The 20766-nt window shown below is 40.9% G+C and overlaps 3 protein-coding genes across 3 annotated transcripts in view; 2 read left to right on the forward strand and 1 right to left on the reverse strand.

Moving 5' to 3' along the window:
* Nucleotides 1-1482: 1482 nt before the first annotated feature.
* On the reverse strand, nt 1483-10272 carry BFAR (bifunctional apoptosis regulator). The gene is made up of 8 exons (XM_053471689.1): nt 10187-10272; nt 7411-7751; nt 5905-6109; nt 4896-5065; nt 3850-3994; nt 3063-3233; nt 2226-2428; nt 1483-2100 (listed from the first exon to the last, which is right to left on the reverse strand). The coding sequence occupies exons 2-8, from the start codon at nt 7662-7664 to the stop codon at nt 1908-1910; spliced, it is 1341 nt and encodes a 446-aa protein (XP_053327664.1). The 5' UTR covers nt 7665-7751; nt 10187-10272; the 3' UTR covers nt 1483-1907.
* Nucleotides 10273-12058: 1786 nt separating this feature from the next.
* Nucleotides 12059-15111, forward strand: LOC128501109 (fibroblast growth factor receptor substrate 2-like). The gene is made up of 5 exons (XM_053470452.1): nt 12059-12124; nt 12930-13116; nt 13315-13428; nt 14018-14160; nt 14278-15111. Exons 1-5 carry the CDS (start codon nt 12059-12061, stop codon nt 15109-15111), a joined length of 1344 nt encoding a protein of 447 aa, XP_053326427.1.
* Nucleotides 15112-18812: 3701 nt separating this feature from the next.
* Nucleotides 18813-20766, forward strand: part of PARN (poly(A)-specific ribonuclease) — a 42370-nt gene continuing 40416 nt past the window's right edge. Inside the window, exons 1-2 of the mRNA XM_053471557.1 lie at nt 18813-18944; nt 20667-20744. Of these exons, the coding sequence (XP_053327532.1) occupies nt 18926-18944; nt 20667-20744 (97 nt within the window). The 5' untranslated portion in view covers nt 18813-18925. The remainder of the gene's footprint in view (nt 18945-20666; nt 20745-20766) is intronic.

A 20766-nucleotide genomic window follows, 5' to 3' on the forward strand; every position in this document is an offset into this window, starting at 1 on the left:
AGCTGACACCGCCTAAACTCAACCAAGCAAAAAAGTATACATTTATTAAACAGGTTTCTGAGCTTTTTTGGGATCACAACTTAGTTCTGTGATTTACATGGGGTGCGTGTGCAAAGTAAATCACTACATATTGCATACGCTTACTATAGGGGGAAGCTTTTAAGAAATTCAGTTTAAGCTAATTATACTATTTGGTTATTTATGGGAAATAACGAGCGGGATGAATGATGTCCCTCTGGCAAGTTGAAATGTTAGGATGTTCAAGAAGTTATGGTAACAACAGAATGAGGGTACGGCTTAATAATCCCATTCTAACCTCCATCAAGAATGCGTTTGAGCAACGTACTCCAGTATTTTGTTTTTCCAAAGTAGCTGGACAGTGCAAGTATATAGTGTTTTATACGGTACTTCCAAAACATTTACATGAGAACAAAAACAGGAAAAAGACAAATTTGCAAATCTTGTTTTATTTAAAGCACATTTAATAAAAAAAAAAAATCTGTTTCACAGTACTAGCTAAAAAAAAAAAAAAAAAAAAAAAAAAGTAGCTTGGAGCATGTATAGTCACAGCGACATAAACAAGCTGCTGGAAATATATTTAGGTTTAATTGGTATTAAATAGAACATATTTATATATTCACAGAGAAGACATTATACGGATGTATTTACAGAAGACCCATAAAACCATATTTATATACCTTATAAATACAGTTCAGGAATTAGCAAAGAAAAAAAAATGACCAATTCATGGCAAATCAGGAGGGTTTTTTTTATTTTTTAAAACATTTGTATAGCTCCAAAATTTCATAAACCCAGTTAAATTTAAATTAAATTCAACTAAGAAATGCGAAGAGATGCGGCATAAATCCTTTCCAAATTTACTTAAATTATGAGAAAAAAGGACCCAGATGGAAAGGTTCCTACCCTAGCCATCGCGATCCTTTTTTGATTTGATTTGATTATTTTGCCAACGTAACAAAAAGAAGAATTTTTTTCCCCACATCTCAAATGAACTTACCACAATCACAGTAACAAATGTCAACCTAAACATAAAGGAGTTTGTTCAGTAAAGAGAGAGTTGACAGGAGAATGTGAAGGAGAGCTGTGGCTTCAGCTCCTTGACTTCATTATACATTAGGGAGGGTCAACCCCATCGAGCGTTTGCTGCCGGAAAAGCTTGGCTGGCCCTGTATGCTGTGAAGTTAAATCGGCAAGGTTTTATACATTGAATTATGCATTATACAGGGCCAGCTGAGCATCACATTGGAGAAACCTTCTAGTGGTGGCTCTTCATAATGGATAGTAAAGTTAAAAAAGCACATTTTTTGCAAACTCCGCCTTTAGTGAATTAACACCAAAATGTTGCTATTTACGTAGAACTGGAAACATATTTAAAAAATGTCTAGTAAGTTAAAATAATTTGGGATAACAGGTCGTCTTTGTTATGCTGACATTCTTTTTAGCACACCCAGTGAAAACATTTTGGTAACATTTTTTTTAAAGCCACTCACTGTACAAGCCAAACTATATAATATAAGCTCAGGCCACTCAATTATTGCACAGTCCACTAACAAACCGAAATTTATCATGACCACTTATTAGCAATGATCCACTCGCAGGACCATAGTTCATATCACAGGACACCTTGCATTTGCACTGGTTTAAAGCAGCTGTACAATAATCCTCGAGTAGAACATAAAAAGTTCACCCAAACTAAGTTTTCCTCTCATCTCTCAAAAAAAGGGAAACATTGGTAACGGTTGATAAAGGTGATCTTAAAGTAAAATATGCTTGAAAATATTGTGACATTTTAAATCCCTTGACAACTCTTAGCTTGAAAGAAAGTGAAGTCTTGTCTTTCAGTTCAGTGTCATGACTTGTCTGTCCGTCCCCCCCGGGGCTTGACTTTAAATCACTTGCGTTTCCAGTCTCCTAATTTCTTTGACCACCAGGTCAATGTTTATGATTGGGTTAAAATACAAGGCCCAGTAAAACAAGCAGTTGCAGACAAACTGGGGGATTACTGGCCAGAAGATAGCAACAAAAAGCCCTTGAGTTGACATCTTCCAGAAATGCCCCCACATCAGTCGAGGAAGAGACCTAAAAGAAAAAGGGGGGGAAAAAAACAAACTGTAACTTTGTGACAGGTGCAGAGTCGTAGAGACCTTATGGGAGTCATTGACACTCGTCACACTGGGTTTCACATAAAACTAGTTAATACGTACTTCAGTTCCCTCCTTGACCACAATCTCCAGAATGAGAATAATTCCAGGACCGAGTGTAACATAGCATTCACAATAATAAACCGAGACGTCCAGTAATGAGCTTCTAGCCAGTCCCACGCAAACTCAGCAAGAAGCTGATATGGAAGAAACAAGTATTTCACCAGGAACTCTCTCCACTGCTTCCATGTTGGATCATTGAGATCCTGAAGAGAAAGCACACAACGGAACATTATATTACATACACAAGAGAAAGCAAGAGATGTTTATACCGTTTGCAGTAAGCAGCCACCAGTGTCAAAGCTTGATTTTTATTTCCCTTACCAACGGTTTAAGATGTACCTTCGCTTTGAGCCGCTATCAAAACTGGCCAGTTATTCTGATCACCAGGTTACAAGCAAACCCAAACACAGCATGTCCAAACTATGCATGAAACGCGGTACTCCTTCCCTGATCTTAACGCTCATTTCCCAGCCAAATGCTCTCGCAAGCTCTGCTTTATCTAGCAGGTAAATGACCTGCGAAGGCAACAGCCACATTCTGTGGGCTGATTATGCCGGCGGTATGCAGTCAAATAGAAAAAAGTGCAAGCTAAGTCGTTTTAATAAATACATTTGGTTATGCAGCTCTATATAACATGCGTGTATTTCTTCTATCCAATAGAAGGCCTGTAGATAATTACAGTATGCCTTTCTCATTGAACACAATTATATAAAAGAGTTGTAACTATAAGGTTTTTTTTTTTGCATCCAGCCTCAACATTATGAAAAGGATCTTTTCAACAAACACAAACTTTCTTAACTTAGAATGTATTGTATGCGAGTACACTGAATTACTTACAATAAATTTGGAGATGATATCCTCCTCTTGCTCACCCTGTAAAGGACACGTTGTATGGATAAAAGGTAAGAAGGTTTCTGTGTAGTCAAAGAAGAACATATACAAAATGCTGAACCGTGGAGAACTCTTCAGGGCATATAAAAGAAACAGCGATTTCCCAGGGTTTACGGCCTGCAATACAATAAAACAATATATATATCATATATATCATATCAAACAATGAGACCCAGCAAAAGAGGGTGGCAAAGTCCTTTGACAAGAGCTGTGTGAGCCAATCTTGGTTCATGCGCAATACCTGGAGCTAGAGCAGGACTCTCTCTATACAACAGGTAAATCTGGCTCAAGTTGTGTATAACGCGACATGCCAGCCCACCAGTCTCTACCAGATAAACTGACGGTTATTGACAAACCACACACCTTTTAACGTCCCTGTTTGACATTTTTTATGCTTTGCTTAGCTCCCTGGGAATTCTATGCAATGTTCTGGCAAATAAAAAAGGGCCATCTGCATTTCATCTTTAAGCCCATTACAAAGGCAAATGCCACTGGATAAAAGTTGCCAAATCACAGCAATTTTATGATGACCAAAAAGTAACACCCCCAATATTCCAATCTAATCCACCCATTTGGCTGCAATGGACAGACATTCTACGCTTTGCACGTAACATTCTCACACACCATCAGCGCTACAAGCCTTTTAAAAATACCGGCACTGTAGTATGAACACACATTCTGCACCGGAGGGATGTAAACATTAATCATTCTCATTAAAAATATATATACATACCTTATACTCCCATAAATTTTGAGGTGGCTTAACGCCTAATGTTTTGACTCTGTCCAGTTCCATGATAATGGCCTTTCTGTGGCTGTTATTCTCAATGCTGTAAGGCTCTTTGTAGAATTCATCCTCAACAAGAGTCAGGAGGAGTCTGAAAATAAAGATGCCAACCGCAATAAATTACTAAAATGGGCTTATTCACAAAAGGAGTGTTGGGGTTTCACACTCCTAACTTCACTATAAGTTATAGAGGGCCATCCCTAGTAAGTCTCTTTGCAGGAACAGAAAAGTTGGTCCTACATAATGCATTCTTCGGTTAGATGACTCCTAAACTCTCCTATTCTTGGAGCGGGGGCTCATTGCCTTGGCCTTCATTATGCACACTCCAGAAAAGCAAGAAGCACTCAAAACGCAGACTATAGAACCAGTCAGCATCAGCAAAGATCTAAAGCTCTTATCAGTAGAAAATACAAAAAGACACAGAGCTGGACACACTTAACGTGTTTCGCACATAAGCGCGCTTAATCACGAGCTTGCGGAGTGGTTCTATAGTTCGCGGATTTTGAGCACCGCTTGCCTTTCCTTTGTCTGGATTTGCCAAGATTTGTCTGCTTTCTTGGGGGGAGTTGATTTTTCACCTTATCTGGATAAGCCTGGCGCTTGGGAGCGTCCTCCATAATGCAAAGTAAATTCGAGGTGATGAATCTATAGCTCCCCTGGCATAGAGAACAAACCCTGACCCCGTTGACGAGTCAAGCAGCATGACGTCACGTCACATCTTCCCTTTAATCCTCTTTTATGTACTTTCCGAAGACCATTTAGCCTCAGGGGATTTTACATATAAATATATACACACAATCATTGTTCTCCGGCATCCATCAGATACAAGATAAATAAGGAAGTTAGATAGAGAACAGCAAATAATTTAAGGTTCTTTTCATAATAATATGATGCCAAGTAAAAATAAATTGAGCAATGCGGCATGCATAGAGGTCAGTGTATTATACTCATGCCAGCTTTACTTTAAAATAGCAATAAAAACAATGACTTGCCTCCCATTAACCCTCTCTGCCAAAAAACGTTCTTTGTAATGGGAAGCCCATGGACCCAACTGTTCTAGCCACAGGATGACTTCTTCAGGGGTCCATTTAGTAACCGGTTTATGGACGAGGAGGTCTTGTTCAGACTCGCGGCTGCTCCAGTGATACACAAGCAGGACAACCTGATGAAAGAGGAAAGGAGGATATACAGCTGATTAAGAATCCCATTAACCCAGAGAAACGATACAATGTAGGAAGAAGTAAAAATGTCAAAATGAATAACTAGAGATTCTAGGCCAGAGACAATTGTAAATATCCACAATGTTAAAAATCAGGTCTTTTCACAAGTGATTTGAGTAATTTGTTACTACGTAACCCTCACATCACAAGACAATGTTAGAAAAGTAGGAAACTGAGTATGCGCAAAGACAACAGGAGGGAATATTCTCAGCTAACGTTTAACCCTCCGGAGCCGCATATAAATAACATTACTTATTTGCCAACTGCAGCAACGCTCAACGTCAATTTTATATTACTAAGATTTGGAACGATAGCAGAATTACATCGCTCAGGGCCCTCGGATAGCAGATGATTTTACAGCTTTTTTCATTAATTATATTTATCAACAACTGCACAGATTAGGATTGTGGCCAAGAGAAAAACAGTTTACATTCTGCGTTAAGATTAACTTCACTAGTAAAAACAAAAAGGAGACGATTTGCTTGAAAAGATCAGCGTGCAGTAAACCATTCAAGAAGACAGATTATTGTCCATTAATACTAATACATAACTTCATATACTAATTGTTATATTGGCCAGTCGTCTAAAGTATGGTGTGATTTTAGCATGGTTTTCAAAAGAAGGTAGCTCTCAAGAGTAGAAGAGAAGCTCTATATATCACTATATATGACAATTAAAAGTAAGGTAATGTGAATGCTACCATCTATCTTTTACAACGACGGCGGAGAAGCCCAGATGGAAAGAAAGTTGTTGAAAGCATAGGATAGTTCAGTTTTCTTACCGCCACGCCTGTCAATGCGGACAGAACACCTGAGAAGAATCCCCCTCCTCTTTGTGGATTTGCTCGTCCACCGGTGGAAGAAGTCTGATTCTGATCATTGCCGTATTTATTGAAGGCCTGCAGCGCCTGGGCGATGTCACGGTTTTGCTCAATGTCCTGATATTTCTGCTGAATGTCATCAGGAAACAGCTTTTCTATGACATCCCTGAAAGAACGCCAAAGAAACAAAGTGACATTTTATACAATATACCACTCAGGCCAAGACCATTTCAAAATGCATACAAATCAAGTTTGATTTTTGCACGTGTACATGAATTTCATGATAATTGCCATTTAAAGTAATGTAGACCATTTATTTTCTTGAAATATAACAGATACCGCTACCTCTCTGTGCCTCCAGCTTAAGGGGCTTTGGTCACGAATCTGCCTTTAAGGGGAGAACACAGATCTATGCAACTAAATTCCCAGTGAGGTACGGTAGGCAAGCCAAGGTTAGACATTGCAGTAATCGGTTCCGTGTAACTTGTTCTCAGATATGTTGAACTGCAATGTTACATGTAGAAGAAAAGCAACTACTAAGCAACCTACATATTCACTAAAATAGGAAAGCTGTGATCTCAGGTCATTGACGTCACCTGAAAAGCTGGAGTGGTCCCTGTATAACAAATAGTTAAATCTGTTCTTCCTCACCCATTGAATTGTACATCACACAGGGCCAGACCAGACCTTCACACTGGATAAACCTGCCAGTCTCTGCATTTCATAATGAATAATGGACAACTATCCTGCCAACTCTTCCTCTAGTAAATAAACACAACATATTTAACTATATGAAACGCTGTCTTGTAATGGAAACAAATAGAGGGACTTTCTTTACACTATGACGATCCCCTGCAGCGCCACTGAGTGGCTTGACGTAGTGTGCTGTCCATCCAAATTGTGTTCCAAAAATCTTGGAATTTATTTTTATTTTATTTTTTTAAAGGTGCCGTTCCACCTAGGGAACCTCTTAAAATATCACCAGATAAATGCTGTAAAAAGTTTTACAGAACCTTAAAGGCATCTCCCCTACTAAACTGGCAGCAGAGCAGAACAGAGACAGGATTAAGAAAATACAGCAAAACAGTATGTTATTATAAAAAGGAATATAAGCGAGATGTACATAACACTAGTACATAATAAAAATCTAGGAACGTTGGGGGAAAAAAAAAACACCTATATGGAACAGCACCTTTAATACTTTCTCGACCAAGACAAAAACTTTGAATGATCTTTTTAGTTTTCTCATATTTATATCTACAGCTAATTATTTTGTAGGAGTTAACTAAAATTTTTGTTTGTCTGGTACCTCTTTCGCAAAGAAAAATATTACAATAATTTAATAAAATATAAATATTTACTTGCCAATGAGTGGATTGAAAAGCGTGGAAAGCTAGAAATAGGAAGTAAAATATACAACGAAAGTTTAAAAACATCTATATAGATATCGCCATGGTAACCACTTACCTAAGTAGAATGTTCACTTTAGGAAAGCCCTCCCACTTGTCTCGGCATTCAGGACACTCCGTCTTCTTTGAAGATACCCACCAAAGCGCCAGGCAGTGCCTGCAGAAACTATGGCCACAGTTCAGAGTGGTGGGGTTCACCAATATATCGTAACAGCAGTGGCACGAGAACTCGCTCACCGAAATCTTACGGTCTATCTTAGATGTCGGGATGGGGTCGACGCTGCTTCCTTTTAACTTCACGTCCTCCTCCATGCCTGAAGCTCACAAAACGTCTTTTCTATTGAAACGGAGAAACCAGTCCTCAGGGATATTCGTGAAATCCTTGATATGTAATTAATCCTAGAAAACAGCAGACGTCTATTTATATCAAGAACTCACATGTAAAAAGTCCCATTTTCCCAGAGCTGCATAAGGAATAAAAAAACCAAAAACATAATAGTTTGAATGCCGTTTTACCCCAAATGTTATCTATCACAGCCTCTGTTAGGTCCTGAACTAACAGAACATTAATCCAAGCCGTATCCAGAGCTGAGAACATGATGTTGTAAGTGGCCTATTTCACACGACTCTGGACAGCGCCAGTAACTTGTGAAGAGGAAGCCCCCCTGAAGAACTGGCTGAACGTGGCACAGCAGCGTGTGATGGACATAGTCTTCTGTGATGGTGGGTGACCACACAGGCACAGCTGGGACCCTTAGACAGTTCTTGCAGGACCTGCGTGTGAACGTCCGTGAGCCATGCATTGAATCTGGTTGGGTTTCCTACTACCGGCCAACGCGAAGTCAGATGAAGTCTTTCCCCCATTTGCGTTCCCAATTTTACAAACGACTATACGGCTCTGACTGAATGAGAAAGGTAAGTGGAACAGCATTTCGAGCAGAAGTGGTAGAGACTAACATAGTCAATGAATGTAAACATGCCTGCGATAAGCATACGGCTATCCTGAATCTGAGACAAAATCCGAGAACTGATTAACATTACACAATGTTGGGGCATTCGCACGTCAACTACTGCTCTTATACACGCATACACCTCCCATCACAGCTAAAGCAGCCAGACATGCTGCGCTTCACCGTGTTCTTTCTGTAGCTCATCTCGCAGATAAATCGGACTTCACCTCTGCCTACAGCAGCTCTAGCAAACAATGAGTATCCAAGGAGCTTTTCTACTATTGGGCGAGTAATAAAACAAAGACTCAAGGAACGATACAGTGCTCCAGCCGGCCTTAAGGACAAAGAATCCATTCTTTAATATGCATTTTTCAAAACTCGTCAACAAATCGCTTGCCTTTAGTGGATGCTGCAGCTTCCTGCCTCCTCTGCTATCTGATACTGGAAACAGCCAATCAGCGGCAGGAAAGCACTCCCATTCTGAATACGTGCATTGGGGTCCTCATTAGATTTCACCTAGTATAGATGGCATATGGGAGGATTCATTTGAAATGGGGACCTCATAGCTATCCTACCCATTAGAGTCCATATGATGGCTGGATATTCCATATTAATATAATACACCTGTGATTTCCCGATGGACATGAACACACGCCTCTTTGATATCCTCACTCACGTAGCGCCATCATAGATATGCCTGCGAAGTTAGGCAGTAATTCCCGCATGATTGTTTTCCCTACGGGGTAACAAAACTCCAGGGGTGGATTTCTAACAACTGTAAGCATATAACGAGAAGGAGAAAATGTGCGCCTTCGCCATAACCGAACGTATCAATCAGATTGCCACTTTTTGATGCACAACCCCCAGACCTTTTATGCGTTTAATGGCACTGATCAGTCTCTCTCGCTACAGAAAAGTTCTGGAAATTTGGTGGCGACGCTATTTATACATCGGACCAAGCGCACGCTTCCTCATTTTTTTTCTTTTTGTGCGTTGTCCTGTCGCTCAGCACTTAGAAACGCTCCACCTTCCCGGCATCCGTCTCCTAAGTGCAGACAAGTAACAGGATAAGGGAGCAGGCATCGGAAGGAAGCGTTCGCACGCTCAGCGCTTCTATGGAAGGGAAGGCACTCGAGATCTCTCGCTGCCACGTTCTGCAATGCACTGCGCTGGAGAAAACTTTATTCACACGAACAATAAAAAAAAACAACAACATGACTGACTAATGACAACGTAGACCAGGGTCACTGACACAAACTAGCAAGGGAATGACAAAATGAACCCATGACGGTGCAACCAGCCCTAGTGAGGTCAACCCAGTGGCAAACAGACTACCGTCGGGGGCTATTTTATTAACCAACACAGTACAAACCACAAAAATATGACATTCGAAGAGGGACTGAAATATAGGTGTGTGCACATTATATATATATATATATATATATATATATATATATATATATATATAATTACCACGTAGATATGACCTATTCAGCTCATCTAGTTTTTGTCTATAAAGTCATTAATCAGCCCCTGGTCTCGTCTTACATTCGGAATAGCCATATGCCAATCTCACACATGTTCAACCTCCCTGTTAACCTCTACCACTTCTCCTGGGAGGCTGTTCCATTTGCCTACCACTTTATCATTAGCATTAGCATTAGACTCTTAGGAACCATGCCAACCTGGCCCCTGAGATTTCTACCGGTTTGCACAAGCGTCATACATACTGGAAACCCCCAATTCACAGAGAAAGCAGCAGGCAGAGCCGCTGCACGATTGCTGCTTCCGTATAAACGTTGGCTGTAAACCCGAGCATAGCCCGCATCGTTACAACAAACGAAACCACCCGAAACGGCTGACGTTACGCAACTTAATAAATACCTTGATCCCCTTCCTCTTCACTTCTGGAGGGTGCCGCCATATTTCTAAGCGTCAACACATAGAGTACATCTCCTTCCTCTTAGAGACCGCCCAAGTGCTGGCAGCTTCGTGCGTAATCTCTCTGCCGGAATAGCAATGACGTCACCAAACCCGTACGTAGAGCCATAAACACAAGATACAGAAAACTTTGTATCTATAATTATCTCTTAAAAACGCTACACATTTTAGGCACAACCTCGTCTTATCTTTTATTTTAGACAAAGTGCCACTATCACAATATGAGGTGAAGTCCCAGTGCATTTATGTATTGTTATAAACACATATGTTGTGTTTTGAACTCGAGGCAGGAATCATTGAGCACTTCGGCACAATTTGTCAGTGTGGTGGACGCTGGGTCCTAGCACCGGTGCAGTGCTAACCAGCGTGCTGAATCCATTTACATTTGTATAGCATATGAGAGAAATAAAGTTTCATATTAATTATTATTATCTTTTATTTATATAAAGATTATTTCAAAGCTCTGTTTGATTTTTAAAACGCTTCTCGTTTCAGAGAGCAGAGCATTTTATGTGCGGTAACTGTGGTACATACCTCCCAGGTGTCCTGTTTTCCGCAGGGCAGTCATGATTTTGGGGTGCTGTCCCATTGAGCAGCCTCACCGTCTCGCTTCTCCGACCTCCCCTGACTGACCCAGCAAGCTGTGAAATCTATTGCTGCTTCCCTATGAGAAGTAGTGATGCTCTGCATTATGATATGACATCATATCGCACTTAGCAAGGTGCCCTGGCTGTGCATATCTATAACACTGCCTCTGTTCCCCTATAGCTGTATATACCTCCTGAAATGTTTAGGGGTAAGTTGTCATCTTGACCTAAAGGGAGAGCTTGTAGGAGAGTTGTGCACCTTGACTTCACTATACATTATGGAGGGCCAACCCCAATGAGCACTTGGCCGGCCCTGTATAATGTATAGTTAAACCATCAAGATTTCTTACATGCTGAATTATGCATTATACAGGGGCAGCTCTACAGTGGAGGGACCTGCCAGTATTGGGCCTTCATACTGAAAAGTGAAGCAAGAGAGTTTAAACCACAACTCCCCTCACAAGCTTTATGCCCAACTCTCCTTTTAGTGAATAAAACCCCAATAGAGATAATATGCCTGAGGATTCAATGTATGCTTCAATCCTGACTTGTTTCACAAAACTCAAACCCCATAGAAGTTTGGTTGTAAGGGATTTGGGGCAGGTGAGAGAGGAGTTAACGGGGTGTCTACATGCGCTCATTTGCGTTATTATATAAACCTGGTCCTGGGGCAGTCTGAGTGTTTATATATAACGGGGTATTTGTGGTAGTAAATAGGCGGCCTGGTCTGACTAGGTTAGAGAATCAGGCAGGTAGTAGGATATGTGGGGTTCTCTGGGGACTTTATTGGTTTATATCAGGCTTTTAGTGTTGTAACCTGGTGTGAACGATAAACTTATGGCGCAGTGAATTAAGTTAGCGTGTGGACCTATTTTTGCGGGAAAAAAATTGTGATGTTTATTTTATGTCATGTCCCCTAATGACAACATGCGATTGTGTATAAATTTGGACAAATTAAGTTCAGCAAGTCTGCTGGACTCAAATCCATCTTTAATATGAGACCCAACTGGAACTATACCTGTTGGGCTGGCTGTCATGTAAATTGCATCAGCTTTGGTGAACTTTTACTTTGTTTGTCTAATTGCAGTTTAAAAAAACAAAAAAAAAAAAACACTTTTTTTTAACAGAGATACAATGAGAAAGCTTGAGGCTGCTTAATAATTTATTAATGGTCATGTATTAACGGTGAGGAGTTGATCATTTTTGCTCTGGGATCTTTGCAGGCGGGATGGGCCTTTGTCTCTGCAGTAAAAGAAAGCGATGTGATGTCGAAGAAGCTGAAAACCGGTTTAAGGTAACGGTTCCGTTAAGGGCCCTTCCATCATGCGATCTGTTTTGGTAATTGTAACTAGTGATTACAACTAGGACCTCGGTGAACCTATGTTGTGTGTTGTACTTTGCTACAGTTGTATCGCTTTTCTAAGCTGATTTTTGTATCGTACTGTTCTGGGCTGATATCAAAAACCCCATCTGTGAAGTCAGAGGACAGTATTGTTGCAAATAGATGGATTTGACGGTACGTGGCTTGTGTAAGGATGTTTGACGCCGCTTATGTCATTGTTATTTAACTAAGACATGCAAAATTTGGTGATGAAATATAACTGTTCAGCCCACTTTTTCCCCAAGTTAAAGACTCCGACCTTAATCAGTCCTTGGTCTTAGAGTCTAGTTAGCTATATGTCTATTCCAGTCCCTTGCTGTATTAGTCTCTACCACTTCTGATGGGAGGCTGTTCCATTTATCTACCGCCCTCTCAGTAAAATAAAGATAACGGTTACGCAATCAGCGCCGTGCTCTGATCTCCAAGAGCCTTTCAGGTTGAGACCTAGCTTTACAAATGGCAGAAGATCGCAGGGTGGCTACTTCTATGTAACCTAAAATTAACAATTCCTTCCAACCGTAGGGCAATAACCAGGGGGCGTAAATGTTTTTGGAAGCTCCCCTTTAATAACATTAACCCTTCGCCAACATGCATCATAGAACTATACTGACTGAGGGATGGAACTTATAACAAATGCTAAAACCCCAAAGCTATTAACTTTGATTGCTATTAGCGACAGTTTACATTCACCTGTAATTGTGTCCTTTTTGAATCGAAGGTAATAAATGTGAATGATGATGGTAGAAAGATATGCCCGGGGGTTATGGAGCTTACAGAGACTTGTTTAGTCCTGCATCTGGAAAAAGGAGGGTTTGTGAAGTGGCCCTATATCTGCTTGGTGAAGTATGGATACAACTCCAATCTCTTCTCGTTCGTATGTGGCAGAAGATGTCAGACTGGGGAAGGTAATTATACGGTCCACTTATTTTAAAGCCCACACAGATTCTCTCTTGTTTTTTTGATCCACGCCATGGTTACTTTTTAATCCTTTCTTGCATCATATAGTTAAAAATATGCAAAACCAAAAAAGGTTCCAAATAGATCAGATTGCTGCGTGTTCAATATAAAATAAATGTCTTAATGTGATACTTTATCATTTCTAGGTATATTTGGCTTCAAGTGCAGCCGTGCAGAAGAGTTATTTAATAAGTTACAGGATTCCATGCAAAATAACAGGATAAGCATAATTTCTGATACAGACAGCGACAGTCCCACATGTAAGAAAAATAATTTTTTGCCACTGTTTTCTTGTAGATTTCCCTGTGGTACACAGTTACCTACAGACTGTTTGGTCGCATTAATGTATGAATCCCCCGGGTCACCGTGGTTTTTTATTATGATGTGAAGTGTTAAGGCTTTATTAATATAGTATGGGCTCATTGACCAATTTAGTTGATAAATGATGGAATATTTTTGTTGCTAGCTGAGTCTTTTAGCCCCAAATGATGACTCAACGCTAAAATACACTTTAGATAAGAGCAGCTAAAAATAGGTTAAAATTAATAAAACCTGGTTAATCTTTCAATAAACTCCTATTATCTGCATGCATGTAGGCATCTATTGGCAACCATGTGATATATTGGGTAATCTAAAACACCACACTGAGATGATTCTTTATGGCAATGCTAATGAAGTCTGTTCCATCGTAGTATTTAATTGGTATAGTAGATTGGGCAAAGATAAGACCTAGAATATATGCAAGCACCCAGAAACTTTACAAACAGAAAAACGAACAGCACAATAGCTTTAGGAGAACCTATTTCTGATATTATACTAGTAATAAAAAAAAAAAATGTTTCCATCTAGGTGCAGAGCAAACCTTGCCTTACAGATATGAGACCTACCCATCATTTCCAGCCTCGTCGTATGTGTTGTCATCTTCTAGCAGACCTGAACCAATTGGGGGTGAGATTATCCCTGATGTGATTTCCCCGCAAACTTCAGAACAGGTGAGAATCCTTCTTCTTAATCTCACCTGAGTGGAAATACTTGTACTTTTATTCTACGACCTTCCCCTTATGCATGTGTTCATTCTTGTTAAGCCTTACAGGTACATGGATTATAAGGATGACAGAGTGAGACTTGGATGTGATCATAAACCCCTGGAAAAGCAAACTTCAGATGGTGGGGTCAGCCAAGCATCTTCCACACGCAGTTATCTTGAGATGTCTTGGGAGTATCAAGGATCAAGAGCCTACCAAAAGCCCTTATTTGTGTTTCGAAACAAAGAGGAAAAGGCAGAAGTGGACGTCCTACACAGCATTAATTCTAATGTAGACCTGAATCATGCTATATGTGACACAGGCTATGACAGCGATGACCGTCGAGAAGCATCTTGTATCAGAAGGATGGGTTATGAGAACATTGGCGCTCTTCAGAGTGAGCGTTTCAGGTCTAGAAGTATGGTTGTTTCAGTCAGCAGCAGCTCAGATTCACAAAATACAAATTATATTTCAACACGAACTGCATTGTGTGGCTTTGACAGTCAGCCCTCAAGTCCGTCTGTCTTTGAGGAGAAATATAGCTTAGAACAGAGGGCTTCTCCTTCCAAAGAAGCAATGCGTTTGTGTCATAATAGACTGTCTTTAGGACAAGACTCTCTCAACCGTCAGGACTGCGTTGCTACGTATTTTAACTTTGATATGAAACAGCAAACTCAAGACTATAGGAAACTAAACTACATTCAAGTTGAGATGGAGAGTGGGTGCGATTCGGACAACCCCCAAACGCCACAAAGCCCTGATACGACTTCGGTTTCATGGACAACAAATCTGCAATGTGAGCTTTATGCTGAATTGGACCTAGAGAAAACTGTTGCTTTATCTCGCATACACAGGCACAGGCCAAAGGATGATGGCACTAGAAAGACCCGGCATAACAGCAAGCATTTCCCTATGTGATGGGGGGCGAAGAATGGAAACCCAAAACAGGGTATTGGTACCGGACAATCCAACCTCTTGAATGTCATAGCCCTTATACTCCAGACTCTATGCGATCTTGACTTGGCTTTTGCTTAGAATTTTTTTTTAGTTTTTCTTTTTTTGTTTAGAATTGATAAGTAGACTTGCAGCCTTGTAGACCATGCAGAATGTATTTCAGTGTTTAGTTATGTATTGAGTTGAAACGACAATTTAAACGTGTTTTTGTAACTTGTGTAAAAAGTTCGGTTTTATTGACATTTAGCACTAAAGATGTCGTCTCTTATTTGAAGATGCAGACTTCATCGGTTTCAGAAAGTAAGAAAATTACTGGAGGAGAGTGTTTTAGGATGAACGTTTATTTTTAAAGCATTTTTTATTGTAAAGATAAACAATATATAGTCTTAAGAGTTGGACAAATTATAATGTCTGTAAGATCCAAGTTGTGTGGTTTCTTGTGTGGTTGGGGGAGTTCCTGCTGAAGTTGGGGTACGCCACCCTTAAAAGGAAAAATGGGTGGGGAGCGGGACGTGTCAAAACCCAGAGAGTTCCCAGGTATAGCCATATGCATACCTTACATATAGTACCCTATAGGGTAGTGATTTTCCTACTTATGGCTTAACAGGTGTGGGGGTTGTAACTCTTAGATGTACTATGGTAATGGGATGTAAGGTATTTTTCTTATTTTTAATCTTTTATTTATTTTTTTTTATTTGGGAAAAAAAAAAATGCAGTTATCAGTGCAGTACAATTAGAGGACCTCTTGACCGTGTTACTTATGCAAGGGGGATAAATGGCATATCATGGGGCACAGTGGCATATAGGGGGTTAAAAGGCATATCAGGGAGGCAGAGTGGCATATAGGGGGTATAAGGCATTTCTGGGGGCAGAGTACATAACTGGGGAGAGCAGGTTGGCAAATAAAAGGAAATAAAAACAAAAAAAAATTCTCAATCATAGCTTTTAGTAAATATGAAAAAATAGTTGACATGAATTAATATTTACTAGTAAAACGTCTTTCCTATAGCGTACTCTTGTATTCAAGCTTTTTCTTTTTCCTAAATTAATATAATAAAACAGCCTGTTACTTAAGGGGTTAAATGGGAAATGGGAGGGGAGTGGGGCATGACAGGACCCCGTGACCTAGATGATTCAGGTGTTGACTCAGGGAACCAAAGAAGCGACACTTCTCCCAGAGTTCTCTGGGCCAAACCCGAAGAGTTCCCAGGTATGTTTATAGTTTTATATTGTCTTTTCAAGGTCTGTGTCAGTTGCATCTTTAATAATTTGTCAGTTTTCAGACACAGGCTGTGATGCTGTTGCACTGCTCTGTGCTCAGTCTTTATGACATCATGTGTTCCACAGCACAAGATTAGCGAGTGCAGGGCACTGAACATTTGTTCCTCTGCCAGTTAGCTGAGAGGAGCTGTGACTGTCTAGGATAACTTTATATTCCATTTTGCGAATTCAGTTGATATATTCTTCGGAGCAGGCCCGGACCGGCCATCGGGCACACCGGGCCGCGCCAGGACCAGATTGACTTAGGGGCTGATGGAGCTGCAGCTCCAGGCCCCTACCTTAAAATAGGCCCAGTCAAGACCTGCTTCGGAGATATGCCTTACTGGACTCTAAGCGATTTTACCTGTCCTGTACCATATAGCGCTTTGGGTTTCGTTACCAGAATTGATGATGGGTTTTGCTGCTATGAATGGCAGTCTATAATAGTGAGTTGCTTTATTGGAGAAATTGTGATAAACTTTACAATTAATGCCGTGAGAAACGTCGAGAGAGATAACAGACAATCTTCAATTCAAGAGTTGGAGGAGAATATAGAAGAATGTGTCCCTGGTCATGTTTACTCTGATGCTGTTCCTCCACCAGAGGAAAGTGAAGAGGACACAGGAGAAGCCGTCTCTAACATAATCATTCCAGAGGACGTTGCTGAAACTAACGAGGGAACACCATCTGATAACACCATTTACACCAATGCTGTTCCTCCACCAGAGGAAAGCGAAGAGGGCACAAGAGAAGCCGTCTCTTACACGATCATTCTAGAGTACGTTGCTGAAGCTAACGAGGAAACTATATCTGATAACATGATTTACACCAATGCTGTTCCTCCACCAGAGGAAAGCGAAGAGGACACAGGAGAAGCCGTCTCTTACACGATCATTTCAGAGTATGTTGCTGAAACTAACGAGGGAACACCATCTGATAACACCATTTACACCAATGCTGTTCCTCCACCAGAGGAAAGCGAAGAGGGCACAAGAGAAGCCGTCTCTTACACGATCATTCTAGAGTACGTTGCTGAAGCTAACGAGGAAACTATATCTGATAACATGATTTACACCAATGCTGTTCCTCCACCAGAGGAAAGCGAAGAGGACACAGGAGAAGCCGTCTCTTACACGATCATTTCAGAGTACGTTGCTGAAGCTAACGAAGAAACACCATCTGATAACACGATTTACACCAATGCTGTTCCTCCACCAGAGGAAAGCGAAGAGGACACAGGAGAAGCCGTCTCTAACATGATCATTTCAGAGGATGTTGCTGAAACTAACGAGGAAACACCTGATAACACCATCTCCTCCTCTGAAGCAGATCATAACAGCTCACCTACTCCAACCCCAAAGGTGAGCAGACGACAGAATGTGTTGGAGAGGCTGGCAAATTTTTTCTTAAAGAAGACCAAAAATGGAAGACAGCCAGCCACAGAAAAACCTAAAAAAAGTTGCCACAAATACTCTTGTTTTGGAGGAATGTTTGGAAAGTGAGAGGCCTGGTCAAATTCAATTACAGAAGGAAAACAACAGAAGAATACAACACGCAGATACTTTACTTGGACCAGAGAGCGATTCAATGTATACTGTTCATTTGTATGTAATAAATTCATAATCCTGAGAAAAAAAAGCATATGTGTGGTAATTGTTTAAAGCATATTAGAGGAGTGTATGACTGTATTGAGTGTATTGGGTGTGTTGTTTCACAGTGACATGTACCAGGAGCTGTAAAATCACACCTGAAGTGCAATTTCTGTGATAAAATGCAAATACTAAAAATTAAAATTAAATGCAAATACTAAAATGGTTAATATGCCACCATTTGAAATACCTTGGGGTATCTAGCTTTCAGAAATATATGGTTTGATGGGGTAAATTGAATAAGCCGGCTTCAAAGATGGCCCTATTAGGACACGGGGCAGTAGGACCAGATGTTAAAGTTCCAATTTAAAAAGAAGCGCACTTCCCAAATGTCGAATTTTACCTCCCAAACTACCTGATAAACCCATGCATGTGGGGTACATCAGTGTACTCGGGAGTAGGGTGACCACATATTATTTCTGGCATTCAGGGGCACACCACGAAGCACTTTAGATCACACACATATATATATATATATATATAGATATATCTATATATCTATCTATATATATATATATATCTATATATATGCGTTACACATGAATCGGTTCATGAATCGATTCATTTCAAAGAATAACTCGAAATGAACCGATTCACTTTAATGATGCGAACTTCCCATCACTAGAACCTACGCACGAACTAACGATGAGCGATGATGTTAAACGTCCGAAACCACGCCTCCGTGCAATGATTGGGCACGAATGACGTGACCACGCCCTTTCCGTATGCATGTGTGTAACGGGCGGGGGATTCCAAGCCGGCTGGAGTAGCGACCTGAGGATCTGAACACCGGAAGTGATACCCCGGGGAGGAGTTAAAGGGCAACTGGTGTTAGGCTTCTTAGCATTGCTGGTGCAAGGTTTGCAAGAATGGAAATCACCAGGACCAGTGAGTGATCCCAGTTATACGTGCTGCCTGTGTGTAATTCTAATGTGTCTTCAACCGGGGCCGAGGCGGAAAGCGTCCCCCGGAGCGCACCAAGCACACCGAGTCGTGGCTGTCATGTACTCTCACTTGGTGACACACATGCCGTGATATTTTGTGTCATCGGCTTAGTTCTGATAATTTTATATCCGGGTTAATCCGCACATGCTATAAGTAACCCTTCTTAATTCCCTGCTACGCGTTGGGATTGTGGTAGCTGTTGGTATCGGTGCTTTGGCTTTATGGAGTTAATGTCTCCGGTTCAGGCTGCCTAAACGGATTAGTATATTCCCTTAACGTGGTTATGGCCCATACAGCTGGCAGGGTTTCTACTGGTTTTGTGTTTAAACTCTGCCTCAAGGCTGTTAGTGAAATGGTAATAAAACTCATCAAGCATTCATTATAATTATTATTGGCAGTGGTGTAACAAAAAACTTCCCCCCTCCCCCTACAAGCTTTGTTGAGGGACCTCTCCCCATATAATAATTGTCCAGTTTGATGTGTTTTAGACTGTGCGTTATTGTGCGGTATGCTGGGGCTTTGTTGTTTGCGCTTATATTATGTGGCCAGTAAATGCAATTTGCTCAGAACATCACCGTGTATTAGCCCACACTCGTTTACCTCAATACAGCTTTGTATTCATGTTTTTGGGGTGAGTGATGGAGAGCACAGCCGTGGGAAATGTTATAAGGGCCGTTCGCCTGATGTGAAGAAGCGAACCGGAATCGGTCATTGTTCTCGTCTCTGAATATCCCTATCCTGTCACGGATAGTATTTAGAGTTGCGCTTTCAACTTCTTTATGAAGGGCCAACAATAGTAGGCTTTCTAGCGGGATGGATTGAGCTGGCCCTGCATAATGTACACTTTTTAGTGTACCTTAGTTAGAAGCCTCATTGAGTTTATTCAAGAACAGAACATACATATTACGTACAAGAACACAACCTTTGGCACCCTAACCAAGTACACAAAGGCTTAGCGTGTAATACGGTCAAAAATTGTAACACATGAATCAAACCATTGAAGAAGCCAGGCTCTTCCTGCCCTCCATCCCCTCGGCGGTGTGCTCTTCATAGTGTAAAGTGATGTCAAGCTGTTAAAATCCCAACTGTCCTGTCAACTTCTCCAATGTGTTCATCGACACAAAGAGCAGAAAAGACTAGAGCTAACAAGCAGGATCCCTAAGTGAAACATATACAGCGGACATGAGCAAGGGCCTTATCATGGAATAAAATGCATTTATCTGGGTTCAGAATACATATAGAATGCATCCCTGGTAATTGCTTCCTGACATCAAGGAGCAGCGCTGAGCACCCTTGAGATCTGGGAGGTCTGGTGTAGGCCACGGGAAATTGTTCAACATTTGCTGAATAGAAAGCCCAGATATTGTGCTTATTGTATACATGTTCTGACCTATTCATGCCAGCAAATGTGCATTCCTAAAGGCAGGGGCTGGCCATCAGACACCCCGGGCATCTGCCCAGCTGAGCCTCCTGGATTGGCACTACTGCAGAAGACCCTGCGCTGTAGTGTGTGGCCGCTGGCTGGATATGTGCCCATTGTAACCTTTATCTGTTATTTGCATTAAACTGCAGTCCATGATTTTAAGACTGTGTGTTTTCCTAGCCTGTAACCTCTTATTATTCTGGCCGTACGCGAGATATTACACCAAGGACTTTATTTTTCAGATTTTAAGGACCAGTTACCGAAAGTTTATCAAGCGATTGAAGAGGCAGACTTCTTAGCTATTGATGGCGAATTTTCAGGTTTGTTTCTCAAATGTTTGTT

The sequence above is a fragment of the Spea bombifrons genome, chromosome 7, assembly GCF_027358695.1.
Source record: "Spea bombifrons isolate aSpeBom1 chromosome 7, aSpeBom1.2.pri, whole genome shotgun sequence".
NCBI lineage: Eukaryota > Metazoa > Chordata > Amphibia > Anura > Pelobatidae > Spea > Spea bombifrons.

What these genes read in the sequence shown, in the direction of transcription:
- LOC128501109 (XM_053470452.1), top strand. Translation starts at nt 12,059, where the DNA reads ATGGGCCTTTGTCTCTGCAGTAAAAGAAAGCGATGTGATGTCGAAGAA. An exon ending in AGACAGCGACAGTCCCACAT is followed by an intron (nt 13,429 to 14,017) that starts GTAAGAAAAATA and finishes GTTTCCATCTAG; the next exon opens with GTGCAGAGCAAACCTTGCCT. An exon ending in CCCCGCAAACTTCAGAACAG is followed by an intron (nt 14,161 to 14,277) that starts GTGAGAATCCTT and finishes ATGGATTATAAG; the next exon opens with GATGACAGAGTGAGACTTGG.
- BFAR (XM_053471689.1), bottom strand. Translation starts at nt 7,664, where the DNA reads ATGGAGGAGGACGTGAAGTTAAAAGGAAGCAGCGTCGACCCCATCCCG. An exon ending in CCGCATTGACAGGCGTGGCG is followed by an intron (nt 5,066 to 5,904) that starts GTAAGAAAACTG and finishes CTCTTTCATCAG; the next exon opens with GTTGTCCTGCTTGTGTATCA. An exon ending in AAAATTTATGGGAGTATAAG is followed by an intron (nt 3,234 to 3,849) that starts GTATGTATATAT and finishes ATTGTATTGCAG; the next exon opens with GCCGTAAACCCTGGGAAATC.